The 19650-nt window shown below is 38.7% G+C and overlaps 1 protein-coding gene across 1 annotated transcript in view; it reads left to right on the plus strand.

The window, feature by feature from the left end:
• IGFBPL1 (insulin like growth factor binding protein like 1) overlaps nt 1-19650 on the plus strand; it is a 61622-nt gene that overhangs the window by 39320 nt on the left and 2652 nt on the right. The window contains exons 2-4 of the mRNA XM_043974874.1: nt 15231-15340; nt 17178-17294; nt 18486-18636. Of these exons, the coding sequence (XP_043830809.1) occupies nt 15231-15340; nt 17178-17294; nt 18486-18632 (374 nt within the window). The 3' untranslated portion in view covers nt 18633-18636. The remainder of the gene's footprint in view (nt 1-15230; nt 15341-17177; nt 17295-18485; nt 18637-19650) is intronic.

Below are 19650 nucleotides of genomic sequence, written 5' to 3' on the forward strand. Positions count from 1 at the left end.
TTGGCTGAGGCTAACTTGCCATAGAGTTACTCTATGGCGATTTGTAACTATTTGCATTTAAGTAACTAAATTCAGTGCATTTAATATAACAACTTTTAAGTCTCTTGCTTTATCTATCAGGATTCTTTGTCCATTCATTCCCATTTACTTTTCTTTTATGGTTGCAGTTACTACAGGATCTATTTGTCTGATTCTGCTTTTTTATTTCATGAAGATCATTTTAGAATTCTTCATAGACATCATATTTGTTTGTATCAATGGTATTGTAGCATTCTTCTACGTGAACATACTGAAATATATCTATTTTCCTAATTTTAATTTTTTTCAATTAAGTAATACTTATATGAAAATCTATAAAGATAGCTCCCTTTTTTGGTTGCTGTTTTGTTGTTATTTTAGATTTCAGAGTGTATACAAACAGCAGAATTATTGGGGCAAAAATGCAAAATTATTTCTATAATTTTCACTGCAGACTGTCAGATTACTCTAAAAAAAGTCCTACAAGTTTGCAGTTCCACCAACAATGAATGCAGCAGGTGATGTAGTATATAGATAGATACTTAGTTCAAATATGACTTGAGACATTTAGTAGCTGTGGGCACCAGGGCAGGTCACCTAACCTCTCTCTGTCTCAGTTTTCTCAGCTGTAAAGTAGAACTAGTGATAGCACCTGTTCTCTCACCCCTATTTTTTGGGGGGAAGATCATGAGATAATATTTATATAGCACTTAACACAGAGCCTGACACACTTAATGAATGCTTTCCCCTTCCTCCTCTCTATTACTATGCCTGCATTTTCTTTTGTATTAATTCATCTTGCCAGTTTGATAGGTGTGCAGAGGTATGTCAGAATTGTTTTAATTTGCATCTCTTTGATTATTTATGAAGTTAGTGTTTTTTAAGGTATTACTACTAATTTTGTACTTCTTTTGGAAATTGTCTCTTAATTTATCCATGAAGGACTAATAACTACATTGTAAATTTTTAGAAAGCCCTTATATATTTTAGGTGTCAAATTTTTATATTTTTTGTAAATGTTTACCCCATCTGTCATTTTTCTTTTTCTTTTAATCATATTCTTGTATTAATTTTTTATTTTGATGTAATTTATAACATCTGTCTTGTCCCTAATAATTCCTTTTGTTTAATAAGTCCTCTTCCACAGTTTATAAGCAAATCAGTGAATTTTTTCTTTTTTATGATTCTTTTTTATGCAAAAGGCTTTTATTTATCTATAAATTGCTGAGATGTGTTCAGTGAGATGTCCATCTAAATCTAGATTATAGAATTTTAAATCTAGATCTTGAAAAGATCTTATATTCAAGCACTCTCATTTTGCAAATGTGGAAACTGAGGCCCAGGGAGTTTAAATGACTTGTCCAAGGTCACTTAGGTAGCAGTAAGTGTTGGAAGTGGGAATTTAAAGCCAGATGCTCTACATCCAAAGCTATTGTTCTTTCCTCATTACTTTGCTCTTTATTGCCAAATTGCTAAATAATGTTCCCTAAAGATTTTCTTAAATAATGAATTCTTTACTCAGTGTTTCTTTTATTTTTATTAATTTTTTTTTGGTGAGGCAATGGGGGTTAAGTGACTTGCCCAGGGTCACACAGCTAGTAAGTGTCAAGTGCCTGAGGTCAGATTTGAACTCAGGTTCTCCTGACTCCAGGACCAGTGCTCTATCCACTGGGCCACCTAGCTGCCCCACAGTGTTTATTTTTTATAAACTAATCAAATACTAATTCTGCGTTTCTGTTGGTTGGAATTTTGGTTTCTCTGTTCCATTATTCCATTTTTCTGTTTTGGGGGAGATTTTTTTTTTTTGTGCTGAAGTACCAGGTAGTTTTGATCTTAACAATATAGATAATATGTTTTAAAATCTGGGAATGCAAGACCAGCTTCATTTAAAAAATATTTTTCACTGTACCTCTTCATATTTTTGCCTACTTAATTTTTCCATATATTTTAATCATGATTACGTAGCCATATGAAGGAATTCCTTGGTGTTTTCATTGATAGTATATTAAAATTAGCTAATTTGAGGAATTTTATAATTTTATCATGTTAATCCAACCCATCCATTGGGGGGGTAATTCCTAGATAACATCTTATTTAGTCCTTAGAGATTTGTTTATTTAAAATATTAATTTACTCTTGTTGGTCTGGGTAGTATTTATAAATCCAGTAGTTGTGCATGGTGGAAGTGAATAGAGTAGAAATAAAGTGTTTCCAGCAGTGTGTGGAGTTGAAGGTAAAAGGTTGAGGAACAGGATTAGTTACTTCCTTTTGGCTGCCCACCCCATTATCTTCCTGTGAGTGATGCCAGGCATCCCCAGAGCTGCCCTTCAGGCGCTGCCTTTGCCTTTCTTGGAGTCAGTGCCCTTAGTGATATTGGGATGGGGGCGGGGGAATGGTGTGGGAGTGGATGGAATGAACTTCCTTTCAAATTTGCCTAAAGAAAGAACAATGGGAAACAACACCCAAGTGACCATCTCCAGTGTCCGCTCCAGTTCATCTAACAGCACACGCACAAATCTGCTAGGCTCATAGGGGTCTAGGGATTGGTCCAGATGTACTTGTTTTTCTCTCACCTCTTCACCTCAGGATCTCAGCTGGGAAGGTCCCAGCAATTAGACTTTTTCTTTCCCAGTACACCACAGTATGAAATCTCCCACATCTCTCTCCTGAATGTTTTTACCATCTCATCGTACCTTCTTGGATGCATTTAGTTTTCCAGAGGTGTACAAAAATCAGTTTTCAGTGAATGGCTACATTATCCTAGAGAAACTATTTTCTTCTAAAACTGGTGATGACATATAAAGCAAAATGAATTCTTAATCTCTCCCTTGAGATTTTTTTTTTTTTTTTTTGCGGGGAGGGTGCCTAAAGGAAGCAGAAGATGAGAGAGCAGACATCACTAGGTTCCGTCCTAACAAAACAATGGGGGCATTATTCTGCATTTGCTTTGTAGAGCATCTGCTCAATCTTGGTTGCACATTTTCTGTAATGGTGTCACAGTATTTCCTTACACCCCCACATTAGTACATCTCTCATGTTCTGGTGCTCATGTCAGGGGTTACAGCTTTGTCTCTTACTACCCCAACAGCAGTCCACCTCAAACTCTTGGGTCTCCAGTGGTGCTGCTGGCAGGCCCTGCATTAGTCTCAGTTTCCCTCTGGAATCCCATGTACTGACACCTTTCTGTCTCCCTTGCTCTTTTCTATTGCCTCCTTTAGGGAACACGAGAGGTTAAGTCCTCTAGGGCTCAACAGAAAGATATTAGAGAATTTTTCCTACCAGTGGATGTAGTTTTTCACTAACATCTGGTTATGGAGATAACCATCTATTTCCTTCAGGTTTTCTGATTTATTGGAATATAGCTATATTTTCTAATATTATTCTTAATATTTTGTTTGTTGTGATCTCCCTTTTCCATTTCTAACTTTGCTGATTTTCATTTATATTTTGTATTATCAGATCACTATGTAACAAAATTAGAATGAACAATAATATGAAAAGAAGTTATAAAACTCCATAGAAACAGAAAAAGAATCTATTAAATAATGGTTGAATTTAAAAGGAAATTAGAATAGTGATAATGGAATGCTTAAAAATCTGACAGAAATACCACATGTTAAAGTCTATGGAATGTATCCAAAGCTCTTCTTTGAGAATAATTAATTATCTCTGAGTCTCCATATTAATAAGAAAAAAATAAAATAAATGAGTTAAACTTACACCTAAAAAAAGGGAAAAAAAATAATAGTCCAAATGAAAGTTTATAAAAGAAATTATAGGGTAACTAGGTGGCACAGTGGATAAAGCACTGGCCCTGGATTCAGGAGTACCTGAGTTCAAATCCGGTCTCAGACACTTGACACTTACTAGCTGTGTGACCCTGGGCAAGTCACTTAACCCCCATTGCCCCCCCCAAAAAAAACCCAAACAAACAAAAAAAGAAATTATAGCATCTGGAGAAGAAATAAACATAATAGAAAATGAAAGATCAATCAATAAGCATTTATTAAGTGCCTCTTATGTTCCAGGCATTGGAATAGGAATTAGTAATAGAGAGAGAAAAATGAAAGATTCCCTGACCTCCGGAAGCCTATATTTTATTGGGGAGACAACATGTAGAAAAATAAAGGTACATAATGGCTTTTAAATTAAATTTCCTTTTCAAATAAACATCTTTCTCTCCCTCCCCTCTCTCTTCCCATCATCTCCACCCCCAGCCCCACTGAGAAAGCAAGGAAAATAAAACACCTGTTACAAGCACATATAGTTAAGCAAAATAAATTCCCAAATTAGTCTCATCCAAAATAAATGTTTCTATCTTTACTCTGAATTATAAGTATATACAATTAAAATGAGAAAATCAGAAGTTATTTTTTGTAGAGACCAATAAAATAGACAAACCATTATCAGATTTAAGAGAGAGAGAGAGAGAGAGAGAGAGAGCACTCAATTCAGCAAAATCTCAGACCCTGGATTCTCTTGGATTCCCTACTCAGCTGCCTACACTTTCCAGCTTGGAATCTTGTGCTTCAAGGTTCCCGAGGTTCAGTCTCTCAAGGCAAGACTTTCTTTCTTGAATCTAGAAATGAAAAAGACATATATAAAAAAAGATCAAGACATCAAGCCCTTTTCTGGGAGCCAAGGGGCCTAACTGGAAGGGGGAGGCAGCCCTTTTCCACATAGATTACTGTAGGTACCCTTGCTGTTGGTGAATGATATCTGAATGATGCAGAAGAGAGAAAGATTGTGTCTCTTTTAGCTAAGTTTAAAGATGCCAGGTGCAAGTTCCTGGCATCTCTTCTGTGGTTTCCTACATCTTAGGTTGTCTGGGCATGTGCCAAAGCTCTATTTCGCCCAAAAGAAATGAAGAATACCAGTAGAGAAATGACACAATTCTAACACATTGTAAAATATAAAAGAAAGAGATGATCAATCAATTTGCAAGTATTTGAAATACCTACTATGTGTCAAGCATTGTGCTAGGCACGGAACTCATAAGTACAAAGATTGGGACAATCCCTATGTTGTTGTTCAGTTGTACAATCATGTCTGAGTCTTTGTGACTGCATGGACCATGAATTTTTCTTGGCAAAGATACTGGAATGGTTTTGCTATTTCACTTCTTTCTTCAATGGATTAAGGCAAACAGAGGTTAAGTGATTTTCCCAGGGTCACACAGCTAGTAAGTGTCTGAGGCCAAATTTGAACTCAGGTCCTCCTGAGTCCAGTCCAGGGCTCTATCCACTGAGCCAATCTAGCTGCCTCATGTATAATCATCTTCATGAACAATGATATGAATTACCAAAATTGACACAAGAAATTAAGAAATAAGACAAGTATTAAAAATTATTCTCTTCCTTTTCACCTGTCAAACAAAAGAAGCAAAAAAAATCCTGTCCCAGAGGGAGTCACAACTGAATTTTATTTAAACCTTCCTTTGCCTCCCAGCCCCAAGAAAAGAGAATTCTATCCTATCCCCTTCTTGCCTGATTATCAGCATGTGCCCTGTCTCCATTGTAGCTTAACTCTCTTTGTATCTTATCTCTGAAGACGGAATTTGCAGCTGAAGTGCATGTTATTCAATTTAGTTTACTTCAACCAACATCACTGAGCATTTACTGTGTCTAAGGCAATGGGCTGGGGGACCTAGGAAATTGATCGATATAGTTTTACGTTGGTTTGGGCGGAATGCTGTGCATTCATCTGCCACATGGGGGCTCCAAAGACTGCAGAGAGTGTACAGAATCTCTGACAACAAAAAACCAACAAGACAATCTAGAAGTATTTGAAACCGGAATATGCACAGATTCCTGGTTTAGGGAACACCTAGACTTGCCCCAAACAGAACCTTGAAGTTCTAGACTCTTTCACTAGTCAGGTGGAGCATCCCAGGCTTCTTGGCTCAGTTCAAATTGTTGATGAATAATTTGATGAACTTCCAGGGAGTTCCCAAATACTAAGTTAAAGGAGTTTTCATCATGGTGTCTTATCTAATATCTCAGGCAATGTGCTGGGACACCCCTTACTTTATGGATCAGAGGGCCCACAATGTATTATGAGGCTAAGTTTTTCTAGGTAGTTAAGGAGATGGTCCCCCCTTTCCCCACCCCCACCCCCACATTCCTTCAACCCTAAAATTATAACCAAGTTGCCTAACCATGAGATGTTTTAGCTCCAATGAAGGACACACTATTGATAGAATATAACACTTTTGGTCCCTAAATCATGATGTGATGGGGAATACTTCTGTATTGCCTGATCAGTGTAAGGGTTTTGTATATGCATCTTGACTGGAGTTGGGTAGATATAGTCACTCACCTGTCTACACTTATTCAGTTATGCACATACATTGAATAATGCCTCTAGTCACGGCCAAAATTTTACCAGCCACATCCCCTACCCAAACTTGGAGCCAGGTGCCTGGCAGGAGAGAGCTGACACATCTATAAAACATTTTGGGGCAGCTAGGTGATGCAGTAGATAGAGTGTTAGTCCAGGAGTTAGGAAGGCTCATCTTCCTGAGTTCAAATCTGGCCTCAGACACTTACCAGCTGTGTAACTTTGGACAAGTCACTTAACCCTTCTTGCTTTAGTTTCCTCATGAGCTGGAGAAGGAAATGGCAAACCATTTTAGTACCTTTACCAAGAAAACTCCAAATGAGGTCACAAAGAGTCATGTTGACTAATTGGCAAAACAAAAGTGTACAGCTTATTTCCCAAAATTGAGGAAATATATACTTATTAATACTGTTGCTATAGTAATCATTTTTGTTAGCAAGGTATTTTATATTTTGTAGAGAGGTTAGGTATTCATTAACTACTGTTCTTTGTGGGTCAACTTTGAAAAGAGTTATGTCAAACTTTAATCTTCAATATTAGAAGCAAATAGAAGCAGTATTACAAGTAACAGAGGCAGAATAATATAATAAATAGGGTTCTAGTCTTATAATAAGAAAGATCTGTGTTCAAATATTGCCTCAAACATAGTAGTTGTGTGAGCTTAGAGCTATATTACTTAAATACTTTCAATCTCAGTTTCCTCACTGGTAAAATGAGGGGGTTGGAATTTGTAGCTGTTGTTGTCCTTTCCATCCCTAAAATCTCTGAACCTATGGTTGGATCAAATGGTAATACTTGCTTTTTTAGAAACAGGTAGAAGTATTGTTAGACGCCAATGCTCTATCTACTGAGCCACCTAGCTGCCTTTTCTAGCATGAGTCCTTTGGAAGTATCTTGGATCATTGTATTACTGAGAATAGTTAAGTCATTCAGTAATTGATCATGTTCTTTTCCTGCTCATTTCATTTTGCATAAGTTCACGTAAGCCTTTTCAGGTTTTTCTGAGAGTATCCTGCTTGTCATTTCTTGTAGTATAATAATATTCCATCACAATCACATACCACAAATTGTCCAGCCATTGGCCCCTACATTTCCAATCCTCCCCCAGAGTTTGATACCTTTAGGAGTTTGAGGGGTGTTTAGTTTCTGCCATTGCCTCAAAATCCCTATGGATGACGTTCCCCCAATTTTAGGGGTCCAAGCATCCCAGTTCCATCTAACAGTCATATTATCATTTTTTTTGTGGGGCAATGGGGGTTAAGTGACTTGCCCAGGGTCACACAGCTAGTGTCAAGTGTCTGAGGTCAGATTTGAACTCAGGTCCTCCTGAATCCAGGGCCAGTGCTTTATCCACTGTGCCACCTAGCTGCTCCCATATTATCTTTTTTAAATAGAATTTTATTTTCCAAAATATGTGTAAAAACAAAATTTTAACATCAATTTTTAAAAAACTTTGTGTTCCAATTTCTCTTCCCCTCTCCATTCACATCCCCCATCCACAAAAACTCAAACAATTCAAAATAAGTTATACATAAAGGGAACATTTATTTCAAAGGTATAGCCAAGAACAAACATACAAATATTTCAACCTAATATCTGGGTACATAAATCCCTCTCTGGGGAGGGAGGGTCATTAGGTTTACATCTCGCCTCTATTTCTACATAGCATTAGTCTCAACTAGTTCCACCCCCAAAGTCCCTCTGGCCTTATGTTCTGGGACTCTGGTTTCTCAGCACTTCCTTGCAGGGCTGGTTACAACATCCAGCCTGGAGCCCTGGATCCAAGGTCTGCATGGCTTGCACTCCTGAATGTGAGGACTCCATTCCCTGCACCTTAAACTGAAGAGGACAAACAAAATGAAACTAAAGCCAATTTCCTGAGGCCCTGAGGCCACAGGGCTTAAGGGGAGAGTAATATAGCCCTTCCATGCCCAGCTTCCTGCTGTGAGGGGAATGAGGATTTACTTGGGTGCCAGCGGCAAGAGGAAGGATTTGGTTTTTCAGAGGTTGGGAGAGAGAGAGAGAGAGAGAGAGAGAGAGAGAGAGAGAGAGAGAGAGAGAGAGAGAGAGAGAGAGAGAGTGAGAGAGAGAGTGAGAGAGGGAGAGAGGGAGAGAGAGAGAGAGGAGAGGGGAGAGGGGAGAGGGGAGAGGGGAGAGATCCATTCTGGTAGTTTTAAAGAAAAAACTACTACACAGCCAATGGAAAAAGGCAGGTACCACGCACTGTGTAAGTGAAAAGAATGTCTTCTCCCAGAATCAGGTCCCTGTTGTCTCCTGCCATGGTATGTGCATTTTAGGTAATCTGAGAATTTGCCAAAGTCCTTTTTCAGAGATAATGTATGAAAGATGCTTTGTGGTACTATAGACACTTTGGCTGGCATTATTATTTTTTTCTGAGTTCTTCAAATTCTAAGGCAATTAGTACCTATTTTCAGAAGTCCATTCTTTTGGTTTTTATGAGCAGTAGAATCAAAGACTCGTGTGTGTGTGTGTGTGTGTGTGTGTGTGTGTGTGTGTGTGTGTGTGTGTGTGTGAAGGAGCGGGGCTGGAAATAAAATGCACGAATATTTGAAAATCCAAGAGATTCAGAAGATATTAACTACCATAATAGGCATGAAAATGCCATCGTTTTGGGGGAGATTTTCAAGCATCGTTTTGATAAAGGTTTAACACAAATTTATTTCCAGGCTACCAAATGCCCTTGCATACTGAATCTCTTCATGTCATCTCCATTTGTTACACTGAAATCAGAAGTTCACAAACACAGTCTTCTATCACAAAGAACCAACCTCAGCAGTATTTATCCTTTGTGACACCTAACAGTGGCTCTCCAGGACTAAGAGGGGGAGGGGAAGAAAGGGTAAATGTTCCTCTCAGAATCCCCACTGGCAGGAGCTCATAATGAAAGATGAGAACAAAGAGAGCTTGGGAGGCAGATGCAACTGGAGAGGAAGGCACAATGGAGGGTGTTTGTTGGGAGGAGAAAAACAGAAATTACCCTTGTGGCCAAGATGGCTGCAGGAAAGGTTTCAACCAAGCCCTGCTCTCCCCCAAAACTACCTTAAAGTAGTCATGTCAAACTCATGGCCTGAACCAAATTAAAATGTAATTAGGTGTCGAAATATTTTGATTTGCTGGTCTAATTTGGGGGGCCTAATCTGACTGGGGTACTTAATCTGGGACTGTTGACTGTTTGGTTATCTGACTGCTATTAATTTAATATGGGCCGTTTATGAAGTTCCACCACACTGCTCCACTCCCAAAATTGATAAGCAAAAGATTAAGAAGCCTCTTCCATTTTAACAGCAGAGGGTTTATTTATGAGATACAATTTAAAATTAAGAATACAGGGAAATAGAGGGTGGCTAGGTGGCGCAGTGGATAAAGCACTGGCCCTGGATTCAGGAGTACCTGAGTTCAAATCCAGCCTCAGACACTTGACACTTACTAGCTGTGTGACCCTGGGCAAGTCACTTAACCCCCATTGCCCCGCAAAAAAAAAACAAAAAACAAACAAAAAAAAGAATACAGGGAAATAAAATGTACAACCTGACTGCGTTCTGGTGCGTCTCTTTCCATCAGCTATGCCTGGAACTTTTTTAGCCTCCTCCTGCATACCAACGGACCTTCTTCTAGTGTTCCCCTCACTGAAGAGCCCCCCTGCTCCGAATTGGCCTCCGTCCCTTCTTGCTCTTAGCTTTTTCTCCTTCCCCCGTCTCTTAGTGCTCCAGCCTTTCTGTTCTCTTAATCTTCGCTTTCTCCAACCTGTACCTTGTGCTGACCTCTTCTGTGCTCTCCACTGCCTCTCAGTTTCTCTAACCTCCTGTACCGTCTCCTGTTCTGTCTGTCTGTTCCGTCAGTCCGCCCCCCTCAGTGTCTAACTCTCCGGTATATATATATATATATATATATATATATATATATATATATATATATATATATATATATATATATATATATATATATATATATATATATCTTCCTTCTCTCCACTCAAACCTCGGGGCTCCCTGTGCCCCCACATACACCAAGCTAATCCGCCAGCCGTACTAGGACTGCCGCTGGGGGGACGCTTGAGCGGCCCATGCCCCCTGCTGTGTGCTCAGGGACCTCTGCACCGGCTACGCCAGAGGCCAGCCTGGATGAGCCTAGGATCTCTCGGATAGATCCGCTCAGGGTGGAGGGAGCTGGGGCTTTTTCCCTCAGCTGTCTGACCTGGCTCTTGTATAGCCCATGGGGCTTTTTTTGGCTCAAAGCAGAGGGGGAGGGGCACCAGCCCCTCCCACACAGAGAAGAAAAACCTGAGGGCCTAAGGCTTTCTTATCTCAGCCCAAAGATAGGGTCTCCAAATCAAAATAAATTTCCCCATAGGGAATGTTTAACAAAATAAATAAAAAAATAATAAAACATATATAATGTTCACTTGTGGTTTTCTAAGACCATAAGCAGGTCTCCCAGGGATCTGTTTTTAGTTGAATTTGTCACCACTGACCTTAACACCATGAAAATTAGTCCCTCTGCATTGAAACAAATAACTGTGAAGATAACTTAAGATCTACTACCTCCCATCCCCCCCCCCCCCAAAGTCCACCACCATTTCTACAAACTATATATATGAGTCACTACCAAGGGAGCTCTGCTTCCGTCACCCTACCCCCACAATTTCATTCAGAACTGCAGGGAGTATAGCATCCTTATTTCAGGGCTATGGCCCAAGAAAACTTAATCCCTGGCTCTTCTAACCTGTCTGGAACTGCAGCAGGGAGGAAGGCTTAGACTTGGCCCAGTTACCCAGTTAAGGATGATGGCAAGTACAGGGTTTGGTCCTGGCTCGAGGTCCTGGACCTGGACTGTGGCCTAGAATTGGCTTAGCTTTCCAGTTAGAGATTGTAGCAGGGCAGGGTTGGGCCTGGCTTCTAGTGCCAGTCCAGGACTGTGAAAGATGGCAGAGGCTATCTCTTTGTTGGGGAGAAGAGGGAAGAAAAACATGGCAGTGCATGTCTAGGGAGGGGGAGAAGTGTTTGACCCTGGTACAATCAAACTTCATTATCAGCACTGGGAGAGAGGCTTGAACCTACTCACCTACTTACCCCATCAGTATAGTCTCAGTCCAGAATTATGGTATCATAGACAAGAATGGGATTCTAGATTGATTATCCCATCTAGGGTAGCAAGAAGGGACAGGACCCACAGGGAGAATGGGATCCCAGGCTCAACCAACCTAGCTAGGACTGGTATTTCCTTCCTTCCTTTTCTTTCTTTCTTTCTTCCCTCCTATCCTTCCTTCCTTCCTTCCTTCCTTCCTTCCTTTCTTCTTCTTCTTCTTCTTCTTCTTCTTCTTCTTCTTCTTCTTCTTCTTCTTCTTCTTCTTCTCCTTCTTCTTCTTTTTCTTTTTCTTCTTCTTCATCTTCTTCTTCTTCTCCTTCTTCTTCTTCTTCTTCTTTTTCTTCTTCTTCTTCTTCTTCTTCTTCTTCTTCTTCTTCTTCTTCTTCTTCTTCTTCTTCTCTTTCTCCCTCCCTCCCTTCTTTCTTGCTCACTTTCTTACTTTCTTACTTTTTTCCCTCCTTTCCTTCCTTCTTTTTCTTTCTTTCTTCCCTCCTTTCTTTCCCTCCTTTCCTTCCTTCCTTCTTCCTTCACTCTCTCCCTCCTCCTTCCTTCCTTCCTTCCTTCCTTCCTTCCTTCCTTCCTTCCTTTCTTTCTTTTTCTTTCTTGCTTTCTTTCTTCCCTCCTTTTCTTCCTTCCTTCCTCTCTCTCTTTCTTTCTCTTTCTGTCAGATATATATTTTTCCCCAATTACATGTTAAAACAATTTTTAACCATTTAAGAAAAGTTTTGACTTCCAAGTTCTCTCCCTCCTTCTTTCTCTCTCCTCTCCACTCCCTGAGATCTCATATAGGTTATACATATGCAATCATATAAAACATTTCTATGTTAGTCATTTTGTACAAGAAGACTCAAATTAAAACAAAAAAGAAAGAGAAAAATAGCATGCTTTCTCTAGAGGCAGATAGCATGCTTCGTCATCAGTAGGACCAGTATTTCTACTTTATTGTCTTAGGCCAAGACTCCTGAAGAGGAACAAGCCATTCCTTTTTTTTTTTTTTTAAACTGGTGGTCCAACTTGCAGAAAATGCTCTCCCTCCTCATTTTCACCTTCTGGTCTCTGTTGTTTCTGCCATGTGTCAAATACTACCTCAGGTGAGAAGTTTTTCTCAGTCCCTCTCAATGCTAGTAATTTTCTTCTGAAACTACCTCCCATTTACTCTGTCTGTATCTTATACTTACATAATTGATGGCATCTTGCCTCCCCCTCAATATAACATGAGCTCCTTGAGGGCTAGACTATTTTTGTCATGCTTTGTACCCATAGTGCTTAGAACAATGCAAGCACCTAGTAAGCACTTAACAAATACTTGTTGACTTGACAGGTAGAAATAAACAATTATATTTGGGGACTTCAATGTGCTCCTTTCAGATGCAGACAAATATAAGAGAAAACTTAATAAGAAAAATGCCAAAGACCTGATTAGAATTTAAGAAAAATTCAATATGGCAGAATTCTGGTAGTCTGCAAAAATGGGAATGAGAATGAAACAGAATGGAGAAATTTCTCATTTTTTCATGCCTCCTTCACAAAAATTGTCTATGTTCTAAGGCATAAAAAAACTGTAAACAAAAGCAGAAAAGCAGAAATTGTAAATGTATCTTTTACTGACCTCAACCCAATAGAAAATCCCACTTCAGACACTTACTGACTGTGTAACCCTGGACAAATCATTTAATGTCTTTCAGCCTCTGTTTCCTTCTCTGTAAAATGAAGGTAATAATAGTACCTACAATGCAGGGCTGTGAGAATCAAATGAAATAGCATAAATACAATAATAAAATCCTAAAGAACTGAGTGGGTCAAAGAACAAATCATAAAACAATAAATTATTTTATCAAAGAAAATGTTAATGAGATCCTCTTTCCATCCATATGCCTTCCCTCTTTGTTCTCCTACAGCCTTATCAAGCTCTTGCTGAGCACTAGATTCTTCAAGTCAGTAGTAATCTTGCATGCTGAGCAGTGGTAGCCCCTGCCTCCTGAGTCCTTACTTAGCTAACAGCAGGTACGCCAACTGTGGGTTGCAAAGCCTAGAAATAAAATTTGAACTTAATCTATTCTGACATTAGGAGAATAGTTCTGAGTTACTCTATTTGCATCACTACATTATGTAAACACAAACCTGGTAGTTCTGACTTGGAAGGGCATTTTTTTTCAGGTGAAAAATGATTAGACTCTGTTCTCCTTCTCCACTTTTATTTACAAATTTGGGCTGGGACTACCATTATTGTTTTTTAAACACCTAGAGACACCTTCCTTCCATCCCATATTTGGCTATTCCATACATGGTGCTTGTGTCCACTCAAACCCACATATATTTTATTTGTTGTTTTTTTTACACTACTGTCCAATTCCCAGCAGCCCTCTTCCCTGTTTCCCATAGAACAAAGAAAAACAGACACAGTGATTGCATTTGACAGCATTATGTTATAATCTGTACCCAAAGTCCATCTCTTCTCTGCCAAGAGGAGGACATGTTTCATCATCAGCTCTCTGGAACCAAGGATTAGACATAGTAGATAAATATGAATTCTGGATGTTCAGTTAGTTCCTGATTAGTGAGGATAAAGAATCTTATGAGGGGGTGGGGCATTATTCAAATTCTCTCCTTATTTCAACTCGAAACTACTTATTTCCTTGGGGTGGAACCAATGACCATATTTTACAGAAATATAATTTCTAGTAGTTATATTTATATAGTAATTCAAATATATGTGACCACGTCATAGGATTAATTATTCACACTAATCAGGACCTAGGTGTATATTACTGTAGTTACTGTGTATTTTGTTCTCTTGTTTAACAATTAACTGTCTGATAAACATCGACATGATTTTAACATCTTTAGTTCTAAATACTACTTGCAAAACACTCCTTTAATACAATTGTTTTAGTTGCCTAATTATCTGTTTTACACACAGATTAAAAAATTTTTGTTTTTAGTGGTTATGTTCATGAGGTGCACATTTAATAGAGTACTTGAATTCAAACCTGGCCTCAAACACTTACTAACAGTATGACCCTGGCAAGCCACTTAACCTTTGTTTGCCTCAGTTTTCCTTAACTGTAAAAAGAGATTTATACTAGCCTCCTTTAGAGACTACCCTACCTTAGTGAGTTGTGAGGATCAAATAAAATAAATTTTTAAAGTTCTTAGAGGGCATCTAGGTGGTGCAGTGGATAAAGCACTGGCCTTGGATTCAGGAGTACCTAAGTTCAAATCTGGCCTCAGACACTTGACACTTAACTAGCTGTGTGACCCTGGGCAAGTCACTTAACCCTCATTGCCCGCAAAAAAAAAAAAAAAAAAGAAAAGAAAAGTGCTTAGTATAGTGCTTGGCATGTTCTTAATAATTTTTTTTTTACTCTTTCCCAAGGAAGCTGTTCCTTGTCTCTCCATATAGTTAATTACCATGGGGGGGGGGGGAGAGGTGTTGTCTACACATGTCCTACATTTTGTTTCTAATGAGGAATGCTTTAAGATAGCAAACAAAAAAAAAATGAAAATTAAATCTACCCAGGTTTGGGAATGTGCTTAAATTTTGTTCTAGTCTGATTCAGAGATGTAAAAGTCCTTTGAAAACCTTAATTGCTTTATAAATTTGAGCTCTTACTATTAGTATTTTTATTCTTATTGTATCCAACCCTGGAAAAAATAGAGAGAGATTCTGAGCAAGCTGAGATTGGGGGAGAGAAGGAAGGATATATTTGGTACTTTACAAAGAAATCATCATATTGATAGTTTTATTTGCTTTTTTTTCTGTCCAGCTCCTGTGATTGTTATGCCACCTAAAAAGATTCACAATGTAACTGGGGCCCAAGTCTACCTGTCCTGTGAAGTGAAGGCTGTTCCAACACCGGTCATCACCTGGAGGAAGGTATGTCAGAGAACACTGGCAAGACCAGTGTTCAAAGGGTATTCACAATGTGTGTACTTGGTGGGTGTCACAGGTGTTATTTGGGGTGTTACAGTAGCAATCATAACCTACACTGGTTTATATGCCATCCCTTTGAACAAAAATAAAAATGAAAGAAGAAAATAAGGCACATAGAGGCTGCTAGGTGGCTCAATGGATAGGGCATTAGGCCTGGAGTCAGAAGACCCAAGTTCAAATCAGTTCTTAGACACTCACTAATTGTATGACTTTCCTCAACTGTAAACTGGGGGTGGTAATAACATCTGCCTCCCAGGGTTATTATAAGGATAAAATGAGATAAAATTTGTAAAGCAGTTAGCACAGTGCCTGATACATTGTAGGCACTTAAAATACTTTGGTTCCTTTCTTCTATTCTTCTCTCTTGCCTTCCCTCCTTTCCTGTTTCTTCCCGCCTTTCCTCCTTCCTTCCTTCCTTCTTTCCTTCCTTCCTTCCTTCCTTCCTTCCTTCCTTCCTTCCTTCCTTCCTTCCTTCCTTCCTTCCTTCCTTCCTTCCTTCCTTCCTTCCTTCCTTCCTTCCTTCCTTCCTTCCTTCTTCTCTTTCTTTCATCCTTCCTTTCCTCCTTCCTTCCTTCCTTCCTTAATTTAGAAAAATATTTTGCTATACAGGGCATCCCAAAGGTCTCACAGCAGCTTTAAGCTATTAAAGCTTAACTTTTTTTGGGGGGGGGGAGAGAAAACTGGGGCTAAAATGACTTAGCCAGGGTCACACAGTTAGTAAAATCTGAAGCCAGATTTGAGCTCAGGTCCAACTGACTCCAGGGCCGCTGCTCTATCTACTGTGCTACTTACCTACCCCATAAAGCTTAATTTTTAAAATAAGCTATTATTAAAGCTTAAAATTGCAATAACACCTTTTGGGGCTTTCTGTATATACTATCTTGAAAATGCTTGTAATCAGCGCCCTTGACTCAGATGGAGATGTTTTGTCCCTCTGATTGACCAGTCTACCCTCTGAGCAATTTCTGGTACTTAATCAATTGTGTTGATTTTGACGGACTTTAATTTAAAATTAGAGTGGGACTCAGTTTTTTCCACATAACTTGTCCATAACTTTCTTGTCCCCATGTGACCCTGAGCATGTCACTGACCTCTATTATCTCTCTTTTCCATCTATAAAATGATTGATAGGCTGGCATCTAATGCCCCTTCTGGATCTAAATCCATCATCCTACTTATGTATTAGGAACTCTCCTTTTGTCTTAGAAATATGAAACACTTTATGAGAATGGTACACATTAAAGAATACCCCTTAAATTCTCAGGTTTTGTTGCAAACTTGTAAAATAATGGCATTTAACACTTTTTTTTTCTTTTTTTCAACTAGGGTAACAATTCTGATGAAGAATCTGGCTTGCATTTGTAGAATACAGACTGATCAAAACAAAGTTTTGAGCAAGAATTTTCATAGGAAAAAAAAACTATGGGGGCACCTAGGTGGTGCAGTAGATAAAGCACTGGCCCTGGATTCAGGAGGAACTGAGTTCAAATCCGGCCCCAGACACTTGACACTTAACCAGCTGTATGACCCTGGGCAAGTCACTTAACCCTCATTGCCCCGCAAAAAAAACCCACAACCCCCCCATAACTCACATAAACACTATAGTATTAAAGCCCTGATGCATGCTGAAACCACTATGAAATCCATGAAGTATTTTTGCTCACCCACAGAGTGTTCAGTAATGAAGTAGAGTTTGGACAGGCTTGATGAAGACATTGGTTGGCATGTTGGCTATCCAAACCTCTTATGTAAATCTTGACTGATCATTATTCCTTTACAGATCACAGAGTCTCCCAAGGGAGTCAAGTTGCTGGAGGAGCTGCCGAGGGACCGAGTTAATATGGCTGTCCAGGTCCGTGGTGGCCCATCTAAACATGAAAGTACAGGTTGGGTTTTGGTGAGTATCACATTGATTTGCACCTTCTCTTGGCCTCAGCTCTCCTCTCTCACTTTTGCATTTGTATTCCCAACACTTAGCACAGTACTTGGCATAGAGTAAACATTTAACGGATGTTTTTATTCATTCATTAGCTTGTTCATTTATTCATTCATGTTATTAGACTTCAGGTACAAAGTACAATATGGCGATGAAGGGACAGGGAATAAAGTTTGGATTATGTTAAGACCCTGCTGAAGAGAAAAGAGTAGGCAGGTGGGGACTTCCCTGGGCAGCCGAATTCTCATTCACAGTAGAAAGATTGTGAATAGGCCTGCAAAGATGCCTTTCCACAACTTTTATATAATTTATGCTACAGTTATCCTTCCACATTGCAACTTGCCCACTGTGGTTTTGATATATTATGGGTCATCATAAGAAATTAAATGGGAATTTGGGGGAGTTTTGCAGAGGCCATAGATGATAGGCAAAGGCCAGCAGATGACACAGAAAAAGTTTAGAAACTCAGAAATGTATAAAAAATAGATAGCAATGTATAATGTCAACGTATCTCATCTTTAATGACATAATAATTTAGACTTTTCTGATACAAAGGGTGGACAAAAAATTTTTATGTGGATTTTCTAGATTTTCTGGGGCGCTGTGCTCCTAACCCCAGCAATGCAGAAGGGATAACTGTAATACCCTAGAAGGTTTCATGCAAACAATTCAATTCAGCAATTATTTATGAAGTCCTTACTGTGTACAATATGTGAGATTTGGCAGCCTCTCTGTGTTCCAGATGAGAGGGACAAAATGCAGTTAATGTGTCTTAAAAAAAAAAAGACAAAGCTTTGCTTTTTCAGGAGAATAGCAGTAGGAGAAAAGATGTTGGTAATTTTGTCTTTTAAATCCTGACCAAGCGTAAAGAGTCTGAGATTTCATTTTCATAGAGCATTTCAACAGATTTTCATTTCCTCTGAGAAGTCTGTTAGAGTCCTTGGGATTGCTCAATTGAATTACATGAAAATATTTAAGTAAATATTTATTAAAAGCAATTTATCAATTTGTTAAATTACCCAATAAAATATGTTAATATTAATTCATTAAATATATAATAACATTTGTTCATATTCATTTATTGATGATTTAGAAATATTTTATTAAGTGTTAACGAATGTGATTACCATTATGCACTTACCTTTTTTCTAGATAAACCCCCTGACAAAGGAGGATGAAGGGGTGTATCAGTGCCATGCCACTAACATGGTGGGGGAGACACAATCCTATGGTACAATAAAGGTTACAGATCTGAATAAATACAAAAAAATGAACTTCATAGCACCAGATGATATGTAATCAGGTAATCTGAATATTATCATGACTTAAATACTTAGATAGATCCATAATTTCATTGGTGTCAATATCTCCTATTTAAATTGCTGCTCTGAAAAGGAATGTGGGGGTATCTTTTTCATTAACTTGGAATCTATAAATAATGAAATATAGGAAATTTGAGTAACTAAGCACCATTAAAGAAATAGACACGAGTGCTCATAGAGACAGATCTATGTGTGGACAAGGAAGTCCATTCAGGGAAATTTCTACTTCAGTACAAACATGGAAATCCATATAAAATGACTTCAAGAAAATGAGAATATAATTCTCAACAGTAACCTTTGGGACATAAGATACTTAAGCATTCTTGCAGATAGGCTGGGGATAGATTTTTTTGGCCCACTTGGGATTTTGTGGATATAACTATGCAGGTTTTGACCTAGCAATATGAGTGAGAGAGAGACAGACACAGAGAGAGACACACAGACAGAGAGACAGAGACAGAGACAGACAGACACACACACAGAGAAAGAGAGATGAGATGAGATGAGATGAGATGAGATGAGATGAGATGAGATGAGATGAGATGAGATGAGATGAGATGAGATGAGATGAGATGAGATGAGATGAGATGAGATGTTCCTTATTCTTTCACCTGTCAGGAAGAAAAAATGAGAGAGGGTGAATACCTAGAAAACCTATGGATTCTAGGAGGCATTGTGGAGCATCAAGATTAAGTCAGAGGACCAGGTTCAAATCCTGCCTCTTCCAATACTACCCATATGACCTTAGAGAAATGATATGGTCTCTTTAGACCTCAGTTTAAAAACACTATAAGGTCTCTGAGCTCTACTCTGTGATCCTCAGAATCCTATGGTCTAGCCTTATCACAGACACCACTAATTATCAACAAGTCAAGTCAACAAGCATTTATTAGGCACTTACTGTGTACCATGAAATGTGTTATGTGCTGTGATACAAAGAAAGGCAAAACAGTCCCTTCTAAAGGAGCTCCCAAGTTTAAATGATTTTCCATCTT

The sequence above is a fragment of the Dromiciops gliroides genome, chromosome 1, assembly GCF_019393635.1.
Source record: "Dromiciops gliroides isolate mDroGli1 chromosome 1, mDroGli1.pri, whole genome shotgun sequence".
Lineage (NCBI taxonomy): Eukaryota > Metazoa > Chordata > Mammalia > Microbiotheria > Microbiotheriidae > Dromiciops > Dromiciops gliroides.